The sequence below is a fragment of the Chiroxiphia lanceolata genome, chromosome 16, assembly GCF_009829145.1.
Source record: "Chiroxiphia lanceolata isolate bChiLan1 chromosome 16, bChiLan1.pri, whole genome shotgun sequence".
Taxonomy (NCBI): domain Eukaryota; kingdom Metazoa; phylum Chordata; class Aves; order Passeriformes; family Pipridae; genus Chiroxiphia; species Chiroxiphia lanceolata.
The window spans coordinates 2,596,137-2,617,544 of NC_045652.1; the positions used below are offsets into that span (position 1 = coordinate 2,596,137).

At 48.6% G+C, this 21,408-nt stretch overlaps 1 protein-coding gene across 4 annotated transcripts in view; it reads left to right on the forward strand.

The window, feature by feature from the left end:
- MGRN1 (mahogunin ring finger 1) overlaps positions 1 to 21,408 on the forward strand; it is a 53,064-nt gene that overhangs the window by 24,691 nt on the left and 6,965 nt on the right. For all 4 annotated transcript variants that reach the window (XM_032703619.1, XM_032703620.1, XM_032703622.1 and 1 more), the window contains exons 5-11: positions 3,697 to 3,814; positions 7,956 to 8,022; positions 10,223 to 10,275; positions 12,527 to 12,574; positions 16,544 to 16,612; positions 18,676 to 18,835; positions 20,464 to 20,573. In XM_032703619.1, coding sequence (XP_032559510.1) covers positions 3,697 to 3,814; positions 7,956 to 8,022; positions 10,223 to 10,275; positions 12,527 to 12,574; positions 16,544 to 16,612; positions 18,676 to 18,835; positions 20,464 to 20,573 — 625 coding nt within the window. The remainder of the gene's footprint in view (positions 1 to 3,696; positions 3,815 to 7,955; positions 8,023 to 10,222; positions 10,276 to 12,526; positions 12,575 to 16,543; positions 16,613 to 18,675; positions 18,836 to 20,463; positions 20,574 to 21,408) is intronic.

Here is a 21,408-nt window from a genome sequence, read left to right on the forward strand (position 1 = left end):
ACATTTGTTCAGCTTCCTTTTCTCCAAAAGCAACCTGTGAGATCCTGGCCCAAAATGAAAGGGGAGTGAGCAGGTAGAAGAGAGGAGGACGAGTGTGGTTGTTCCTCATTAACTTCTGGTCCCTTAGAACACCAGCAGAACATGACTGGCTCATACCTCACCACCTGTAAGAGGACATGGAGCCTGACAGGCAGTGGAAGTGGCAGTGGAAGAATTGGTTCCTGAGTACCCTCTTAGGCTCTCATGTAACCCTGCCTTGTCCTCTCTTCACTGGAAATTGCCATGGAACATGCAGAGCTGCTGCTAAAGAAAGAGGACTCTTGTCCACAGGCTCTTCAAAGCACAGACTCCCTCAGATGTTTCTAGTCAGAAGTGTTACCTTGAGGCAGCATTGCTCCATACATCCTGCTTTCCCTGAGGAGCAGAGCCTGGACAGTGCTCTGTGCAACTCAGGCTTGCAGGCTGGCAAGGATCCTCACGTGGTGCTTCTCATTGAGGTCCTGGTGTGCCTGTGAGAGCAGGAACTGCCTTTTGACTGCCCAAGGCAGCCCCAGTGCCAGGCAGAGCTGAGCATGAGGAGCACAGCAGTGAGGGGTCTGGACCAGTGCCCTGCTGAGAACTTCTCCAGGTGCTGATCAAGGATGAGGGAGAGGGGGAAACCCCTTCCAAATTCATGCTGGGTCTCTGGTGAACATGTAGCAACAGAAGTTTAACTCTGTTTAGCCAGAGGTTCCCAAACTGTAACAAGGCTTGGGAGCTACTGAGGGTCTGCAGGTCTGGACTGGGCACAGGGAGAAGCCACAGGCTGAGTCTCTCCGTGCAGGCAGCGAGTGCTGCTCAGCTGGTGCTGGAGGAGAGAGGCTGAGGAGTAATTTTAGTTTGTTCTTGTTCTCTCAAAAATCACTGAGGTGTGGTCACAGGGCCTCTCATCTGCTGGTTCTCTGATACACAGCTGGTTTTGGGGGTGGAAGGGTTTGACATGGGGGAGGAAGGAGTCAGTACAGAGTGTAAACTTTGCTTTGTGTGTGTCACACAGCTCACAGGAGGAGATGGGCTGCATGAGCCCTGAGGACAGAGCTGGGGGCTGCTGCTGCAGTCAGCACATGTACCTTGTGTTGCTGGTGGTTCTCGTGCTGTCAGGGGTACCTGAACAAACAAACAGGTTTAAAATACTGTGACCAAGGATTTTTGTTTGGTCCTGACCTAATAGGACAGATCCCACTCACTTCTCCACTACCCTGACCTTCCAGTGATCCCAAGGGGTTTCTTTTTGGAAGTCTCTCTAGATGGAAGCCTGGCCCGGTGCAGTCTGAGCAATAGCAGCTCAGACATTCAGCTTTCTCAGTCTTTATGCAAGGAGAGGCAGTGTGTTACTCCTCTGCTGTCCTTTATTCTTTAATACATGCTTTCTGTTTCTGTAACACTTCTGCAGAGCTTCTCTGCTACTGTTTGCTGTGAGCCCCCAGCAGATCAGGTATGGAATAGAAGATTATAAAAACAGCAGATGCCAACCAAAGGGGCTGGGGATGGGCAGATGCCACTTAGACCCTGCTGTGCAGGACACTTGCTTTGTAACAGCTTGCCAGGTTGTCCTCCTGTGCAGCACAGGGAGTGTGTGCTTGTGCATGGAACCTGTGCATCACCTTGGAAAGCTGATCGATCTCTGGGACAGTCTGGGCTCACCAGACTTCCAGGGAATTCACCAGCCCACTGGTGCTCAGCAGCCTCAGCTCTGGCTGCTGACTGGAGGTGTCCAGAGTTGTCTCGGGGGGTTCAGATCAAGTCTGATGTGTGTTAGGCAGTCACACAGTCCAAGGCATAAAGCTCACTTGGTTCACTTGGGGAGGCCTCCTTAATAACTTGGTCATACTCTTGAGCTCAGAAGATCTGTGTGCCTGGTTTCCTCTTCCCAGGGATAGTGAGAGCAGCAAATCAATGTGAGTATTGTTATTCCCTGTCCTCCTTGGAATAGTGTTATTTGTTTTCCTGTTGTAGATTGGTTTGAGCTTCTAGTGCTGTAAGTGCAGATCCTCCAGCCTTCCTGGCACTCAGCAGCAGCTTCTTTACACCCCTTTCCGAGCTCCACTCTCTCCTCTGCACTTTATTTCCAGTAAGCTCCTGACTTGCTGTCACTTCAGATAAGTCAGTTTTCCATCCTCTGCTTTCCCAGCTGTGGAGGGAGAATTGTGCCTCTCTGCAGAGCTGAGGAGCTTTGAGAGTGCCACAAAGGGAGCCAGATACAGGCTTGCTCTATTCATTGTGCTTGACAACTCAGTAAATAAAACTTCACTCAATTGCTCGCTCTGTAATTCACATATAAAAGACCTGTCATTCTGATCTCTCCCACACCATGCTTGAAATGCAAAGGATGGAGTGAGACCTTCTAGTAAAGCAGCATAATTTCAGCACAGTACAAAATGGGCTTTGAGGGTGTTGTCATAGATAACATAATGCACCTGCCTTGGCAGGAAGAGCAGAGTGCACATGTTGAACCTGCCCTTTGTCACGGCCTTCCAGAATTTAACGTTGATCTTGTGACACTTGATAAGCCTTCTGGACCCTCAAGAGGGTACAGGAACAATTCTGGCTTTCCAGAGAAAGGCAGCAGTTCATGCCAGTGGGGAGCCTGGTTTTTCCTCCTCGAGTTTGAGAGGAATTAATAAATATTCATCATCTCCTGGTATCCAGGTTCTTATACTTTCAGCTTGAAAATGCGTCCCAATCACTGTGCTGTGCGTCTCGTCACCGTGCTGAGGGAGCCTGTTGTTGCACTGTAAGTCTCCTGGGCAAGGGATCTCTCACATTCACTCTGGTTTGCAAACGTGCTCTGAGCACACAGTTGGTAGTTGGACAAGAAAGGCTTTGGTGGTAAAACCAGCTTCAGATGTTCCCACCCTGCTTTGGGGTTTGCTGCCTCCTCTCCTGTGCCAGAAGTGGCACAGAGAGAGGTTGTGCACATCCAGCTCAGGCATCACCCTCTGGACAGGGGTAGTGGGCAAGGAGACATCTCTCTTGGGGCAGAAAGCACTGGATGGGTTCTGGATGCAGAAGATGGTGGATGGTAGCTGTGGTCCCGTTCCAGATGTTCATCCCAGCCTTGAGGCAGTGGAAGAATCGTGGCTCCTGTCTGTGTGGCCTGCATGCAGGATGGTTGGTGTCTCTCACGTGGCATTGGTAGCCCTGCAGCACCTTGGGGAAGCACATGAGGAACAGAGGGGTGGATTGCAATGGCTCTTGCTTACCAGGATGGTGGAGCCAAGCAGCATTTTCCACTGCAGAGCTACTCCACAAGGCACGGGAGAGCTGCTGGGTTGTGTGTTAGGTCACTGCTGGTTCTTCCTGGGTTTCCTGCAGAAAATAGGACTGTGCTGGGCTGAAAGCCAGGCCCTGGATTTAGGGAGCTAGGCTTTGCCAAGCTGCTGCACCCCACTGTACTCCTGACACCTAGTGTTTCCAGGCAGGTCAGTATGGACACGATCAGACCTTGCCTGTCTGCGCTGCTTTCCCTTCCCTGTGCTCACCTTCTCGCTTTGACCTTTCCCTTCCCTCTTTGTGTCCCCACTGAATGGCTGCCAGCCCCTGCCAGCTCTGCCCTTAGAGCTGCCACTTGTGATTCCTGAAAGGCAGAGTGAGTGAGAGCTTGGCAGAGAGCAGTCATTTGTTACAGCAAGTTTTCTTTTCCCCCCCTTTCTTCAGATACAGCACAAAGAATCCCTCTCTGCAGTCGGAGACGGTTCATTACAAGAGAGGGGTAAGCCAGCAATTCTCCCTGCCTTCCTTCAAGATTGATTTCTCAGAGTGGAAGGATGATGAGGTAAGTCTCTTCTCAGTGTCCCCTTCTGTCCACACCCCTGTTGTCCCAGAAGCACTGGTCTCCATTTAGTGCCATGAAGTTATGGCTGGAAGACACTCTCCCAGCTGCCACAGTGTGTTTTGTGGGTACTTGGGAACTTGGCAGGTAAATCAGGCCAACAGGGAGGAAACTTCTGATATCACTGATCAGCTGGTTTAGGAGAGAGGCAGCAGAGATTGGCACTGGAGCTTTTCCTGGAGGAACCTGCCACTCCTCAGCCTTCCTCTCCCTGCCAGCCAAAGAGCTTGTGGGAACAAATATTTTTTTCAGTCTCTGTTTTGGTGGGTTTTAGGTCTAAGATTTTGGGGTTTTTGGCTGGTCCTCTAGAACAATGTTCTCCAAAGTGAGGTGCATACAAGGCAATTCACTGGGGTGCAGGAAGAACTTCAGTAATACATGTATATATCTCATAAATTATAAACACACATATATTGGGAATATGTGCTCATGGTGGGATGAATGATCAGAGTAGTTTGGAGTACACTGCTCTAGTGGTGTTTAAGGGCCACATCCTGCACTATTAACTGCAGCAGTACAGTGCTGTGAGGGGATATTCTCCTCCTGGGGCAGATTCACACTGGTGCATCAGTGCTGAATAAAGGAATGGTGTCCTCCTCTTAGTTTAACCCATAACTGCAAACAGACAAGGGCTTGGTTTTAATTAAGCTCTGTGGCTATTCCTACATGGCAAAATTTGGGAGTGCTGTTAATTTTGGTATCTTTGGTATCTTTGCAAAATTCCAAGTAAGTTTCTGCTTCTTGCTTCCCCTTGTGTTGGTTTAAAGGTAAACCAGCAGGGGAAATGAACTCAACTCAAAGGAGAGATTATAAGTCAGAATAACAATTTAATAAAATAATACAATAAGTACGATTATACAGACAAACAATTGGTTTTAACCCACAAAACCCAAATGTATAACCCAGCACCCTGGGGCATGAACAGAGTGGTGTTTGTTGGGCCCCCTGAGTCCAAAGTAAAAGGAGAGGGGAAAACCTGTTGGTGAGAGTGCTGGTGCAGTCTGGTCAAGGGTGGTGATTGCAGTCCAGTCAAGAGCGATGGTTGCAGTCTGGTTGAAAAGTGGTGGTTGCAGTCCAGTCGAGAGTGGTGGTCTCAGTCTGGTTGAGAGTGGTGGTCTGCAGTCTTCCTCTGGATCCCACGAGTGGTTAAAAAAGTCCCAAGACTCCAAGATTATATATCCTCCAGTTCAGGCAGGAATGCCCAGTGCCTCAGGGCGGGGAACTCCACAAAGGGTGTGAGGACAGGAGCATCCTCCTATCTCGCAGGCCTCTTAACACCCAGTTTATAGCCTGAGGAGTCAGGCTCTATGGGCAGAGGGTGTAAATGGTTCATTGATAACAGTTTCTGGGAAATGGCATGGAAGGCTATAGAATACACAGTTTTGGGTTACACCCATACAGTGATGAATCGGTCCCATCTGTTCTAACTAGGACACCCCTGCATGTGACCAGAGCAGGGAGGCCTTGGGCTTTCCCCTGCTCTGTGCAGAATTGTCATAAGAGATTTCTAAAGCAGAGGAGTTGGTCTGTAGCTGCTGATAATATATTTTGTTCCTGTGGACCCCTCTCCCAGGAAATCAACACTGATAGAGTGTTCAATTCCTGACCCAAACCTGTGCAAGAGTATCGTGTGTGTGAACCCTGGTAGATAACTACCTATTTAAAAGAAAAATTTAAAAAAAAAAAAAAAAGGAAAAAAAAAAAAAGGAAAAAGTGATCTTTCATGTATTTTGAAAGATTGAATAGCTATTGTCTTGAAGTTACAGCTATAACTATAATCAGTCCCGTGCCTTAAAAAATGCTGTGGTGGTTACCAAGAGCCTGCGGAGTCTGGTCTCCTGATGTCTTGGCTTCTCTGCCAATAGATGATTTCACAAGTTCAGCCTACAAAAGCCTGGAAGAGCTGCTTTTCAATCCCTTCTGTTGTCTGAGAGAGCTGGAAAGCAGGAGCTCAGATCCCTTTCTTCTTAAAGAATTGTGGAGCTTAATTTTCACTTTTGTTCCTGTCAGCAAGGTTTTAACTCAAGTACTAAAGTCATGTCCCTTTGACAGCTTAAAGGGAGAGATGCTGTAGAAAAATGAGCTTCCAGCTTCCTTTGCTTGTTCTGCTGCATCCTCCTATTTTTCTTTTTTCATTGGTGTTACTGGAGCTGGAGAAAATATGGAATGAGCACTATGATTTGGAAGTGTTTCTCCTCCCATTTCAGCTCTCTGTACTTATCAGTCTTGGTCCTAAATCTTCTTAACTGCCCACCAAAATGCAGCCCTTTTATCTGGGAGAGCTGACAGTGTGTACACTCAGCTGTGCACAGTTGCACATTTCAGATTTCTTTCCAGCTTTGTCCAAAAACCCCAGATTTGCTTCATATTTTTGCTCAGCGTAATACTCGGATGTGACGTGGTTCTTGGCTGGCCCACAGAAAGGACAGTAATGTTATGTTGGGTTGTTCTGTGGAAAGCTCTATAAAAGTTTGCTTTGTCTTCCCAATACACTGGTTTGCTTGGAAGTTACAGAGTATGGCTTGTGTTGAGCCAGTTGTGCTCAGGGCCATACAAATTAATGTGAAATGGTCCCTTAAAGAGGCCTTTTGTTTGAGAACTCCGAAGTTTACAAGGTAAAGCAACCTCAGTTCTGTGATATGACTTTCCCTTCAAACAGCCAAAGAACAATTTCTGTCATGCAGTAATAAATCAAAGCAGGAAGCAAAGCAAAACCATAAGCTCTTTCAGCTATTTTAATCCATTGTCCTCAATGAATTTTTCCTCTGTGCCGTGCCAGAACAGTTCAAAAATGCAAGCTGGAAAATAGTGGCTCAAGGAGTCTGTTCTGTAACAAACCCTGAGAGGTTAAATGAGATTTTTGTGTTTGCTCTGTTACTCTGCTGTTTTGGAAAGAGGAATAGATTCTGGTAGTTAAAGGAGTAGTAAAATATAAAACCATCATACAGAGGATGAAAATCGACATTCCTCAAGGTTAGAAGGTTTGGTCACATCATAAGGGTCTTCCAGCACATGCTTTCTGTTTGGAATCCTCACACCTCCCGTGGGAGCTCTTGGCAGAGGCACAGCCACGTGGCTCATGGGCTGGTGGCTGACCAGGTATCCCAGTGTACAGGTGTCACTCCTTTCAGGATGAGCATTTAGATGGTAATTAATTTTCAACTATTAGGCTTGCACTGAGGGTCACCTTCCCTGCAGTCTGGGTGGTTTGGGTGGCCATTTGTGCCAGTGGCTGCCTTGATAATTAACCTTTTGAGGGACCAGCTGGAGCGAGTCACGCTGCAAATGACATTGGGGCTGCAGGAAACTTAGAGGAGCCCCAAAGCACTACCTGGATTGGAATTGGGTCTCAGTTTTCATGGGAAAACTGAAAACAGACTACCTGGAGCACCATGGTGAAATGACATCTTTTTTTTTTAGTCTTGGCAAGAGATGAGACAAAAATCTCCAAGTCAGTAATTAAAAAAACCACCAGAAATCCAGTCTCTGAGCCACTTCCGTTCCTGGCATAGGACAGTGTCTGTAAGGTTGCCTTTTCCTTGTGTTTCTAAGATGACACAGAGCTTTTGAAGTGCTTTAATGAAGTGCAGGGCAAAGGGAGAAGTTGAGTCTGTTTTCCTTGCACTCAAGTGAGATCTTAAATTTTCACTCTCGCCCATTAGAAGGTCAAGGACCTGAATTTCATAACATGCCAAGAGATGGAAATCAGTCTGGTGTTTCCTTAAGGTGTTATGTGAACTTGAAGGTTGACAGATTTTTCTCTTCAGGAGCTTCATACAAGAGTCAGGGTCTGTTTAGTGGTGTTGGGAGCACAATGTACTGCTGTGCTAAAGCCTTACCTGTCCTGCCATACACAGGCAAAATTGTGGCATTGGATATATTCCAACAAACTTGTCCTACTACAAATCACTCAGGAGACTTCTGGGATATGTGGATTAGTGAGAATTAAATAGCATTTGAGACCAGGGGCTGGGGGCCTGTCAGAAGGGACCTTCATTGCTCTGATCTTACATGATCTCAAGTGTTGTCTTCACCAAGCCTGGTGTGTCTTGTGTAACCTGAGCTCGTTTCTGTTCCCCCCCAGCTGAACTTTGACTTGGATCGTGGTGTGTTCCCTGTGGTCATCCGAGCAGTGGTGGATGAAGGGGATGGTAAGCACGGTGCTCTGCTCCCTTGGAATTCTCCTGTCTCCCTCTGAGCTTATGTGGCTCCTTGGAGAGCCTTTCCAGGATAAAAATATTTCAGGAGCTCGCCTTAACTTCCCTTTATTAAAAGGGCCTGGCTAACCATGAGTTCTTGCATGAAAACATACTTCTAAAATTAGCCTGCATTTTTAACAGGAAAAATGGCCAGGTATTTAGTGTTGGAGGGGTGTTTAGGAGAGCTCCTGGCTCTGCCACCAATACCAGGCACAAATCGGAGCAAATTACTTCTTTATTGTTTGGTTTTTACTTTTGCAGTTTGTAAGAGAAGGAGGGAGGGAGTATTTTCTCCCTCGTTGAGGGGTAAGATGTCCTCATAAAAACCTAGAAATGGGCAGAGAAAAGGAAATGGCTTTAAAATGCTCAGACCACTCTTCAACCAAATGTAGTTTCATTCAGCAGTTTGAAATTCTCCTGTTTTTTTCTGAAGGTGATGAATGGTTGCAATAAAAGAGTGTAACCTCTGAGCAGAAATAATTCCTGATTATTTTAAAATAATTAATAATTATGATTATTTTCTGATTATTTTTAAAGTGGATTGCTGCTTTGGAGAGGGAAGTCCAGTAAATATTTAGATTGTTACTCACCTTGCACAGTATTTCCCTTAGTGGGGTGTGTGCTTTTGGGCTCCATGTGTTTGCACTCACATGAATTGTCAGCAATGAAAAGAGCACAAGGAAGTCACATTTTCTTTGAAACTGGGGGTGTGTTGTGGTCAGCAGGACCAGCATTTCACTTCTGTGACATTTTTTACAAAATTTAAGATAATTAAGAAGGAAAAAATCCATTGTTGATCACATTGTTCAGGTCAGTCACTTGCACAGTTTCTTATGCTGTAGATGTGGAAAAGGCCAGAAACTCATTACATTATTTTACAGTCTTCCAAGCAGACTGAAATAGAACTGGATGAACCAATTTAAAGTGTGACTAACAAAGCACAGTGCAACATAAAGGAAATTACTTGTAAAGTGCATCTATTTTTAGTGATTTCATGCACTGTTAGTAAAATCCACATATATGTATATTTCTTTACCATAATATAAAACACCTTCCTCTGTTTATGGAACTTTTGGCAAGGTATTTATGCTCTCTAATGTTGGGCATGTCTAGAAGGATCAAAAATAGAACAGGAGGCAGCATGGGAAGCATACATTTATGCACATACCATGCCCAGTCTTAGCCAATAATGTACTCTCATCTATTTTAATAACCTGGAAAGGGAATTGCTTTTAAATCCTCTCCTGGAAAGAATATCAGCACAAAAATATGTGACACTTGAGCAAGATTTAAGGAAATTGTTGTGCATTTTAAAGTGGTGGACCTGGAAGGAGCTGGCCTTGTGTGTCTGGAGCACCTGGAAAATTACAGCTGGCCTGTAACTGCTTGTGTTTAGTAAAATTAAATGGTGGTTCCATGCCTTCCCTTCCCTCTGTGACTCCTCCACCACTTCTGCCTCCCACTTCCATATGATGAGTCTGAACAGAATTAAGCAAAAGGGCCCAACCAGTTGGAGCTGAACAGAACTGCAGAGTCCTGAGTGAGAGAGACTTGGATTGTACCTCACCTCCCCTGTTCTCTATTTGCTGAGGGGGCCAGGAATGTACTGCTAAAACCTCTGACAGCCCCTTCTCAGAAGGAACCCTTGAGTTTGGAGGAGGGAAGATGTGATGTTTATCTTTGGGGGAGAAAGTCAGAGAACTGGGCAGAAATATTTCAGTGGCTGGAGCTGGTATGAGAAATAAATGTTTTATAAGCATGTCTGACTAGAGTGAAATAAAGTGATAAGGGCTGGAAGTGCTGCCAGTTGCTGTTAAACCAGATGGATCTGCGATAAATCCAGGTAATTAAACCCTGGAATTTGAGGGGAGAGCAGAATCCCACTGAGTGCTTTGTTTTACTTTCCCTTTACAACCTCTGAAAACCAAGTGGGATAGTTTGGAGCACCCAGGAAGGCATGGCTGTGTAGGGCCCACCACAGAGCCCAGTGAGATGAATCAACCTGACAGGATAAGTTTTAAATGCAGGAGAGATGAAAATAGTACAGATAGCAGTTCAGAAATGTCAGTGGACTACAATGCAACTCTCAGGGTATTTTTATGCTCGTGCTGTTTACAAGGTTTAACCAGATCTGCTCTTTCCCTTTTTGCAGTGGTGGTTGAGGTCACTGGTCACGCCCATGTTCTCCTGGCTGCATTTGAAAAGGTAAATGAGTTCTTTTTTCCCTTTGTCCTTGTGTATGTAAACATTTCCACGGGTCATTAGTTTGTATTTATATAACACTTAGCCCAACAGAGTCCTGGCTCGTTCCTGGGTGGTGGTGTAGTACAAGGAATCTCTTGCAGCAGCTCCTGTGCAGCCTGTAATTATCATTTGTACCTGAGCTGGTCACTCAGGTAATTGCAGCTGCTGTTTCCTGTGTGTGGGGAGAGGGTGGAAAATGTTGTCCATGGCTGCTACCATGCAGTTTTCCAGGGCAGAACTGGATCTGCCGTGTCCAGACCCTGTTGCACCATTGTTTGGCCTTAGCTTACACACAGGGCCAAGCCCTTTGGAAGAATTAGGACACATCCTGCATAAAGACTGTGAGCTTCACTGCTCTTGGGTGGTGTGTTTGATGTAGTGACCACTGCCTGCATGGTAAGGCCAAGCCAAACTTTGTGCACAAGCCTTGATAACAAACTCTCTTCCCACGATAACTGGACCCTCAAAAGAGTTGCAAGATCCATAACTACACCATAATGTGTCTGGCTGTGGTAACACTGCACACACCTTCCCTGGGCAGGTGATTCTTGTGGTGACATGCTAAGGTGAGGCAAGAGATGCTGGAGCAGAGCTGGGCATGTAGAGGGGAGCAGCATCAGTGCTGTGCCATTGGAAATTCCCCACTTACAGGCTGGCACGTGGCTGACCTTGGTATCTCAATCCACTCAGTTCCTGTCGCATCCCTGTGCAAGTTGCCAGGTCTTACTTCTCTTCCTCCCAGGTGGATAATGTGGATAGTGAAGAGCTGAGTCAGAGGGCATGGGAAGCACAGTCAGTCCTAAGGAAGCCATGGGGCTGGAAGATGCTTTAAGTGTTCTAGGTTGCTTTTTGTTGGACTTGATCTGTGAAGAAAATGAGTTTTCCAGTGTTAGAAAGGTTGTTCTGAGCACTGACTCTGTAGGTGGTTTTACTCCTGGCAATTAGAGATGGGCAGCTGCAGCACCCCTGGGATTAGGGCAGGGATGTTATTCTAGTTTCCTCTTCTGGCTGATGTGGAAAACCAAAACACACTGGAATCCCTCATAGTTCAGCCTCATAGTCATAGTTCAGCCACTTCTTACTTCTCATCTTCCACTGAATGCTTAGAACAAGATTAAAATCTCACTTTTAATAAAAAGTCATAGGGCAGAGTACATGTTGAGTTCATCCTCCCTGTTTGATTAAAATATGTTCCCCATCCTTAGAATAATTGCAGCTTTTGAAGTGTAGGTCCATAAATCCAGGGGAGGTCCCTGTTAATAAGCACTGCTGATCCCCCAGAGGACAGACAGACCAGCAGGACCTGGTAACTTGCTATTTATATGTATCTTTAAGATCAGAATAACAACCTTGATCCTTTGTGTAGTTTGACCTTGCAGCTCTTCCAAAGGCAGAAACTTGTTTGCCTGAAAACAGGACTGTTTTGTCTTTGGTGTGATGTTGTTGTCCCTTCCTTCTGAAACTCCTTCAGCAAACAGATGCACATCTGCAGCTGTTCACAGCAGCAGGACCTGCTGGAGCATCCCCTGAGTCTCCTTTGGTGCTCTCTAGACTATGGCAGGGGGGTTGATTTCTTTCTTTTTAGTGGCCCTTGTGGATGATGGGGAAAGTAGAACTGGCATCACTAGTTCTGGCACCAGGGTTTACAGAATTGTTCCACCTGTACCTGCTGCCACTGAGGATGTGAAAGGCTCACAGCTCTGAGGATGTGGAGCACGTGTGACTTGTTTCTGACTCTGTCCAGTGGACAAACCTTGTTCTCAGCCTCTTGCTCTGTCAGAGCTTTGGCCTCAAGAGTGGCTCTGTCGCTGGATGTTATTTCGGGTGTTAACAAATATCCCCTGCCAAGTCCTGCTGGACTGACTGCAGAAGTGTCTGCACCCAGTTGGATTGCTTGCAACCTGAAAGCACCCAGTGTGCCAGGGGAGTTTTGTGTGTGCTCTGACCACTTCAGCAAGGTTTAACTTGAGCCAAGTCTGTCTGACTCTGCGCTGGAGCAGACAAGGCGTGCTCCAATACCCTGTTCCACTAACTCTGCTGGGAGGGATTGCCATCCAGGCTGTCCTGGTTATACATCCCCTCCCCTCCCCTCCCCATAGCTAGCACACACCAACCCTGAGCACGAGTCTGCTTTAATTACTTTATTTAATCAAATTTTTATTTTATTTAATTTTTCAGCTATTTAATGTGTTTCCTTTTTTTGCCCTGCTAGCACGTTGATGGCAGTTTTTCTGTGAAGCCCTTAAAACAGAAGCAGATCGTAAGTACCTGTTTTCTGTCTACTCTTGGTTACAGACTTGCTGGTGTCCCAAGTCTGTCCCCCTTCCCTGACTGTACCCAGTGGGAATGTTTGGTGTTCTCTGAGAGCCTGAGATCCCACCTCTTTAGCTCAGACATCACAAGCAAAGGCAGTGAGCTGCTGGCTGCCCTAAATGTTGCCCTTTGGTATCCCATCCCAGTGTGATGTGCAGAAGCTGGGTAGTGCCTCATCAGGATTGAAATTGCATTCAGTCCTGCATAGACAAAAATACATAAACAACTACAAACTGCTAAGAGTGCCAAGGATTTCAGCTTCTGAGAAGAACTCTGGTAGTGATCCTGCTGCAAAGATCAGCTTGAAATGGAGAAAGAGATGAGATTTTGGAGGTTGATCCCTTCACCCTTAGGTGTGTGCTGTGTTTCTGCTTTAAATGTTTGACTGCTCATGATGGATGGTTAAGGTTTACTGATCTGAATTAAAAAGCCTTTTACTACCAAGAAGGTCATTAAGTACCTTAATAAGACACTTCTTGCTTTGAGATGTACCTTCCAGTCCCCAGATCAGAAGAGAGCCACAAACAGTGTCAGTAATCATATATGAAAATGGCATTTGGTAATTCACTGTCTAGCTCCCCAGCTCTGTGCAGAGACTCATGGCCTGTCCATACTGGACATCTGACAGCAATATTGGCCCTCTCCCCCAGAGCTTTATCCCAGTGCCAGTGGTGTGGGAGTTGCCACTCCAGCCTGATATCCGTTCTGAGCCCTGTGTGTCCCAGACTGATCTGTGCTCCCTTATCTTCCTTGATGCTCCCCTTGGCTGTGTTGCAGCACAGTCTCCTGGCTGGTTGATCAATCTGGTCTCACAAGTATTTCTAATAGAATCAGAGCCTGTTTTGGAAGGGAGTCTGTCGAGTGTGTGAGGGCAGGTTTGTCGTGGGAACATCCAGGAGAGCTGTGCCTCGGCTGGAAGATGGAGCAGAGCGATGTGATGCCAACAGTGCCTCTTTCTCACATATTTTTCAGATCAGAGTGTTTGTCAGTTGATGAAAAGCCTCTCATTTATCCTGCTTGTGGCTTTTTTGAGGGAGGGGGTTTAATGTTTTTATCTCTAAACCGGTGCTTCCATGGTGTGAGCTCTCTCATTGCTGGGTTACTGTGCACACTGAGGCAGTGTGTGCATCCTTCTCCATTCAGCACTGCAGACTCCCCACATGGAGGGCTGTCTTGCTGGAAATGCTCTGCAGGGAAGTTCCCACCCTACCACGGTTTGGTTAGCTGACTCCTGCAGTGGAACACTGAGTGCTTGTCTGTCTTTACTGGCAGAGCGTGTAACCTTCCCACTCAGTGTTTAGTTGTGGGTACTTTTTTTTTTTGTTGGCAGTTAGTAAAATGTAACGTTTCTAAGTTCTCTCCTGTGGCTTTTGGAATAGAAGGAAGCTCTTGTTAAAGAACACACAGTACCACTGAAACTGAGATGGCATCTGCACCCTTAAAAGCATAGAGCAGAGGTGTAGAGTCTGTGTCTGGAGTAAACCATGTTATAACATTGTACATTCTTTGCCATCCCTGCTTTTCTTATGTCTTCCCCTCCCTGCCCTTGCCAGGATTGTGGGTACCTTTTGTGGGCATCAATCTCTAAAGCACTTTGGGAGCAGGAAGCAGCAGCCCCTGGGCTGAACTGCTTTGTGCTGTGTTCAGTTATAGTGTAAGTACCAACCTGTTTACAGAAATTCAGTCTGGATGAATACAAACAGATGGATCGGCAGAAAAACATAACCTGGTTCCTGTGGTTCCTGTGTGCATCCAGTGAGGCTGGAAATAGCAACAGAAGCCTTTGGAAGGATGACGTGGTGTGGGATAGGTTGGAGAAGGGTGAAGGTGAAGGACTGCATTGTCTGCAATCTCCTACTTCTTAATTACTCCTACTCTTTTAAAACCTAGAGTTCTTTCTAGTAAGAGCTGTTGCACTGCTCACCCTTTCCCTGCTGGGACATGAGTTTCTCAGGATTTTTAGAGGAAAGCAGTTAAAAGGAACACAGGCTCCTGCAGAGACTTTGGTCTCTCCCTCCCTGACCTCTTCTTTGCTTTGAGCTGACCACTCCTGCACACACTGTCGCTCACTGTGATCCTCCAAGGAGTCAGGATGCTGTAACAAGGCTCTCTTTGAAATGCCATCTTACAAAAGGATGTTTCCCACATAATTGTCCCCAGACTTCCTGGGTGAGCTGTGAGCTGCTGCAGAGGGTTTTGCTCAGCAGTCCAACAGCTGATCTCATTGCCATGAAATGCAGGCCTAGAACAGATTGTCTGTGAGCTGCACACTGAGTTACACGGGGAGACTCTGGAATTAGTGTGTTAACACTGCCATGTCCCAGCTCAGAGCATTTCTGAACTGGCAGATGGGCTGGATACAGCTCCCTCCTGCCCCCCTCTTGGCATGTGTCACCTTCTGCAGCACTGGAGTCCTGTGGAAAAGCCACTGCTCACTGAGCACCTGGCTTGACTAGAGGAGAGGAGAGAGGCCAGTTACACGTGGAAATGCCAGGAGCCCTGGGATTGACAGCTGTTGTAGCACTGGGGCCCTGGGGGCTCGGCTTCACTGCATGTTGTCAGCTGGACATGGAGATGGCAGGAAAGTGTGTCCTTCCCCTGCTTGTGACATGTGTCTGTTTGGTACCTGGCAACACTTTTACCTGTTGCAAGGTTTTGTGCAGGCAAAGCAACACACCTGCTCTGGGGAAGCTGCTGTGTAGCACCAGATCACAGAATCCCAGGATTATTTAGGTTGGAAAAGACCTCCAAGATCATCGAGTCCAACCTTTGACCAACCAGACCAGAGCACTGAGTGCCATGTCCAGTCATTCCCTGAACACCTCCAAGGATGGCGACGCCACCACCTCTCTGTGCAGCCCATTCCAGTGTTTAACAACCCTTTCTGTGAGAAATTCTTCCTGATGTCCAACCTGAGCCTCCACTGCTGTTACAGATCCCTCTGCAGAGCCTTCCTACCCTCCAGCAGATCAACACTCCCACCCAACTTAGTGTTGTCTGTGAACTTACTGAGGGTACACTCTGTCCCCTCATAAATAAAGATGTTAAACAGGACTGAATCCTGGGGGACCAGTATCTCTGTGCTTCCTTGTAGAGGCTGCTCCTCACAGCTGTGAGAGTCTCGTGCTGTACTGGAGGGCTAAGCTGGAGAACAGAGGAGAACCCCCAGTGCAGAGGGACTTGACCCATCAGCCCTCCTTGTCTCAGTGCTGTGGTTCAGCTGCCCAGGGGGGTTTGCAGGCAGCTGCCAGTTTGCAGAAGTCGTGGCCTGGAGGAGTGTGTCCCTCTGAGTAACTTCCAGCTGTGCCTAGAGCACTTTCTGCCACCACACCTCCCATTTACAGGTGCCACCAAGGGCCTGGGGATGGCAGTCAGGACACGTCGAGTGCTTCTCATGCTAAGGGAAATGGTTTGTCTGTCCTTAGAAGCTTGACCTTGTGCTCCCAGGGGGTGAACAGGGAGGTGATGTGCCACCATTGGTGTGCCAGTAAGGAGCTGTTGGCACAGCCTCTCTCTGCTGAGGTTGCAGAAATGGGTGGAAGTTCATCTTGGTTAAAGTTAAGCAGTACTGCCACAGAGGACTGTGGAAGGCTGATTGCCTCTGGATTATTTGAGCTATGGGTGTGTATACTCTGAGACAAGCAGAGTACTTGTTTTTTAGATTATTTTGACAGCCCAGCTGGCCACTGTTGTTGCTCCCTACCTGCACCAGGTGGGGTGGGCAGCACTTTTTGAGCAAGGAGAGACTCACTCTCCACTCTCATTCTCTGTCCTTGGCGATGTTTGTTTTCTTCCATGTTGCTGTAGGGAAGCTGTGGGTGTAACGTGGACATTTTGACACGGGGAGGGAGGGAAGGTGGTCACAGAACAGCAATGACAGAGCAGCTGGCACTCCAACTATTGTCTTCTGCCCCAGGTTGACCGGGTGAGCTACCTGCTTCAGGAGATCTACGGCATCGAGAACAAAAACAACCAGGAGACCAAGGTACAGATGCTTCCTGAGCTGTGGGTTTCCAGCCTGCACCTTCTGCTTTGGAGCTTAACTGTGGGGATTGTCAGGGCAATGTGGACGTGCTTCCCAGTGTGACTGTAAAGTCTGTGTCGTTCCTGCAGGCACCAAAGAGGACCAGGGATGACAGGTCCTCACTGGTGTAGGGCCTAAACAGTCAGTGGAGTTGTGCTCAGATAATTTTAGGCAGCATGAGGCTCTTGAGGATGTTCGTTGGGGCTGGGATTGCTGCGAGAGAAGGGCCTCAGTGCCCCATGGATGTTTCAGAGCACTGGATTTTAGGGTTTGTAGAAAGCTGTGTGTGTTTGTTGCTGCCTCCCTGCATCAAGGCAGTCGTGTCTGGTGTCTGTTCTCTGCTCCCGTGGCTCCTTCACATTCTCCTGGTTGGGAGTTCTGCATGTTCCTGTAGTGTTTCAGAAAACTGAGCTCTCTAGGGCTTGCCAGAGAGCAGCCTGCATTCCCCAGCAAGAGGGAGCACAGCATCCCTAAGGGATGTGTATGCAAATGCCGTAACCAGAAACATTCCCATCTTGAGGCAGGAGCTGCTGCTGGATCCCAGCTGCTGGATCCGTGCCTGCTTTGTGCTTCCTTTAGCCTTTTTAGAGCTGCCCTTTGCTGCCACCTGGGCTGTGGAGTGTCCCCACTGCTGGTCTCAGGATCACACAGCTCCAGGGCGTGTAGTCCATGATTTGTAAACAGAGCAGTAGCCACAGAGCAAGACAAGCAGGATTTCCTCTCCAGGCAATGCAGTGTCCTTCCCAGAGTGTCCTGTGATCTCCCTGTGCCAACAAGCAGTACCTGGAGAGGCAGGAGGGAGAAGTCTTTTCCAAGATTTTTCTTCCACAGGATCTGTTTAAGAGGATTGAAGGCTTCTTTTTGGGTCCTCCAGGGTCTTGTAATGATTCTCTTGATCCAGCAATCACACATTTGTGACCCAATCAGACAAGTGGCCTGGGACCATTTTGTTCTTCCTGGTGTACTCAGCAAACTGTGTGAATGGGGCAGCAAAGAGCCTCCCTCCCCAAATACCTGAGGGGCAGGTGTGATGGGACAGACAGCCCTGTGCAGGCAGGCAGCAGGCTGGGTGAGGATGTGGCAGCAGCACAGTTGCTGTTTACACTGAGGTTGCCCAAGGTGTGGCATGTTCTAGCCCTGGTGACCAAAGGGACCTCGTGAAGTGGGACCAGGTGAAGGTGCCCCATGCTGGGTCATTGTGATTCTGACACAACTTCTGTGACATGGGTGGGGAGACAGTGGAGTTTTCTGCTGTCAGTCTTGTGGTTGGAAAGTGCATTTCTCCTCCCACCAACAGTTTGATCAGTGTCTGTAATCCAGTTTGTGGGGCTCTGAGTGACTGAGACACGAGTGTGGTGCATGTTCCTGTTGAATGGGTGCACACAGGCCTTTTTACCAGGGTAGTTGTGGGCAGGTGAACATCCCAGGCTGGTTCTCCTGAGGCTGCATCAAAGCTTGTGCCAGCACGGGAGCTGGTGAAGGTGCAGAAGAACCACTGACTCCCTCACTTGTTCAGAGCACCTGTGGAAGCTGGGCTGGGCATGGCTGGTGTGCCTCCTCCTGTCCAGCCTGGGGGCAGCCTGACCTGCTGCCTGTCCAGCTGCTTGTGGAGATGCTCTCAGTGTGGGAAGAAAGGCTGGAGTGCCAAAGAACTTGCTTCCCTGCTGACCCTGGAGCCACCAGGCTGGAAGGCAGGAGCTGGTTCCTGGTACCCTTCAGCTAAGAGGATCCCTTCCCCGAAGGGGCTCTGGGGAAGGACAGCTCTGCCCAGAATTCCCAGTGCAGTGCCCTGGCCTCTGGCCTTCAGGGAGCTCGGAGCAGAGCCCTGGGATGAAGGAGTGTCCAAGCAGGGCTGTGTGGGCTGGAGTTTGCTGTCCTTCAGAAACCCCCACTGAGAGCTGACAAAAGAGAATGCCAGCTCTACCACAGACTTTTGGGTGGGAAATTTCCCCAGGCTCCAGAGTCCCTTGGCAGTTTGGCATACCCCTGACCATTCCATGCCAACATTTTCCCTCTCCTTGCAGCCTTCAGACGACGAGAACAGCGACAACAGCAACGAGTGTGTGGTTTGCCTGTCGGACCTGCGGGACACCCTCATCCTGCCCTGCAGACACCTCTGCCTGTGCAACTCCTGTGCTGACACCCTGCGCTACCAGGCCAACAACTGCCCCATCTGCAGGCTCCGTGAGTCCCTGTGTGCCCGGAGACACGGGCACCTCCTCCCTCCCAGACCCCTCTTAGGGCAGTGCAGGCTGTGAGAGGGAGCATGTTTTACACACCCCACCCCAAGGCTCTGCATCCCACTGCTGCTGCTCCCACCTGGATGTGAGAATGGCTCTTTGCCCAGTGCCTCCCTGGCCACTCGTCCTCTCCCTGGGATGGACCTGAAGGTGAAGGTGCTCTGAGCTGTGCCATGTTGGCAGTTCTTGTGTGGAAAATGGAAAATCCCCCAAAGGAGGGGATGCAGAAGCTTTATCCTGAGGGTATCTGGCCCAGATAACAGCCAGCCCTACTGGAGGGCTGTCCAAGTACTTTCTGTGATTTTTTTTTTTCTTCTGATAACTTTGCTTTCACCAGGAGGCAGAGATGAGATAAGTCAAATTGGAGTCCTTTGCCAGGAGTTAGGAGGATCTGCTTAACCCTTGCATTGCTCAGTTCCCAAAAGATGGAAAAAATTAAATACCTGTTTCTACACTCAGTCAGCATTTGCTGAACTGCACATCTTTTCTCAAAAGCACAGAGACATAGGAATCTCCTGAGAAAATGCCCATGTTTTTGCTGGAATAGGCAGATCATGTATTTTACCCCCTGCCTGGTCTCTGATGTATTTGATTGTTCCTAACTGATAATTCTGAGGAAAAGAAAAAAAGAGGCTAAGACAGATGTTTGGCCTGAGAAACTAAGTCTAAACAGTTCAAACATGGCAAAGATGCAGTAAACAAAAGCAAGATCTTACCAGAAGAAGTGCCAGACAGCTTTGGCTATAAGTGGCACAACTGAAAACAGTTACAGAGTTATCTCATCTGCAGGGGAGCAGGTTGTATTTGTACCTCTGTCCTCTGTCTCTAGGCTGATCTTGCAGTGGCTGGGTGCAACAAGACCAGGGAAATGCCTGGCAAGTCCTCTCAGCTGCATCAGAACAGATGTCAGGCTCATTCGTGTGCGCCCTTGGCACAGAGGAACTAACAATATTAAAGATCTGCAGATAGAAAATGGGGCTGTGGGCAGGGGTGGAGATCAGAGCTGTGGTGGTGGGAGGACCAAGGGATCTCTGTGCTGGAGGCAGGAGTACAGCACCAACCCCCCAGCTGGGTTTGCAGCCAGTACAGAGCCTCTCACCACCACAGCCCATGGCAGGCACAGTGCTTCCAGTGCCAGCTGGGCCCCAGGGCTGAGCTTTGTGGGGTCTGAATGAGCCCAGAGTGGTTTTACATGAGCCCCCCCCATCCTGTAGATTGCAGTGCACTCCCAAGGCCAAGCTCATGTTTTTCTTACTGTGTCATTGGAATGACCCACCCTTAAGGGCAACTTCTCTGGGCCTCTACACTTGTACAGTATCAGGCCTGAAGGATGTCCATGACTGTGCCTGTTCTCCACCAGGACTCTGTGTGCCCAGACTCTTTCAGCCAGCAGATCTCTTCCCTCTCTAGCTGAATTGACTGGAAGCCCAACCACAGCGCTTAGCTTTGGGGTGCTCAGGGTGCACAGGGGAGCTGCCCCATGCCAACAGTGTTTCTGTGGCAAGGCAGGGAGCTCTGGCATGGCCTGGTCCTGCTGGGCTGTGCAGTCACCTGCCTCGTGTTCCCTCCTAGCCTTCCGTGCCCTGCTGCAGATCCGGGCGGTGAGGAAGAAGCCGGGGGCTCTGTCGCCGGTGTCGTTCAGCCCTGTCTTGGCACAGAGTGTTGACCATGACGAGCACTCTGTAAGTACCTTGGGACCCCGGGGACAAAGCCTGGGTGCTGGTCTCGGCCTCAGCAGGCAGCTGGTGGGTGCATCAAGCTTGGCCTGATGGTTGGTGACACTTCCTGGTGTTCCAGGGACCTTGGGAGGTTGGCTCAGACCCTGCACCGAGGGCTTCCTGAGCAGTGCAGCCTTTCTTGTCAACCTGCAAGACTGTGGGGTCCTGGATTAGTGATACAACTAGATTGGAGGAAACAAATCCATAGAAACCTCAGGCTGATAAGATTTCTTGGAGCCTGTCCCAGCAGAAGAGTGGCAGACTCTGGGCATGACAGGGTTGGGGCTGGGAAAACAGGGCAGGGGGGTTACAGTTTGACTTGCCCACACATCTGTGTGGCATCACACCAATGAAATGCCCTTGGCACTGGGGTTCTCAGAAAGGCCTCTTTTTTACAGCCTCCCTGAGTGTGCTGGGAGACAGCTGAGGGATGGGTAGTGTGGCACTGGTGGCCTCGGGGCCCAGCTGCATGTCCCCAGTGTGGTGAGGGCAGCAGCTCTTTGCCTGAGCAGCGCTGTTGAACAGCTGGCTCTGGTGGGACACATGAGATCAGAGTGAGAAGGAGAACCACATGTAGATCATCTTACAGGCTTTCTGTGGGAACAGATGCTGTCACAGGAAAAGGCTGCCCTCTGCAGTGCTTTAGCCCTGCTGCCTTCAGCTGGGGCTGAGGAACAGGGCAGGGTAGAAAGCCTGAGGGTTTCTGTGAAGCAGAGTATGGTGTGTGGAGGAAGCAGGTGCTGTCCCCTGCAGCGAGGCAAGAAGATGCTGAGTGTCTCTTCCTGTCACTAACCTCAAG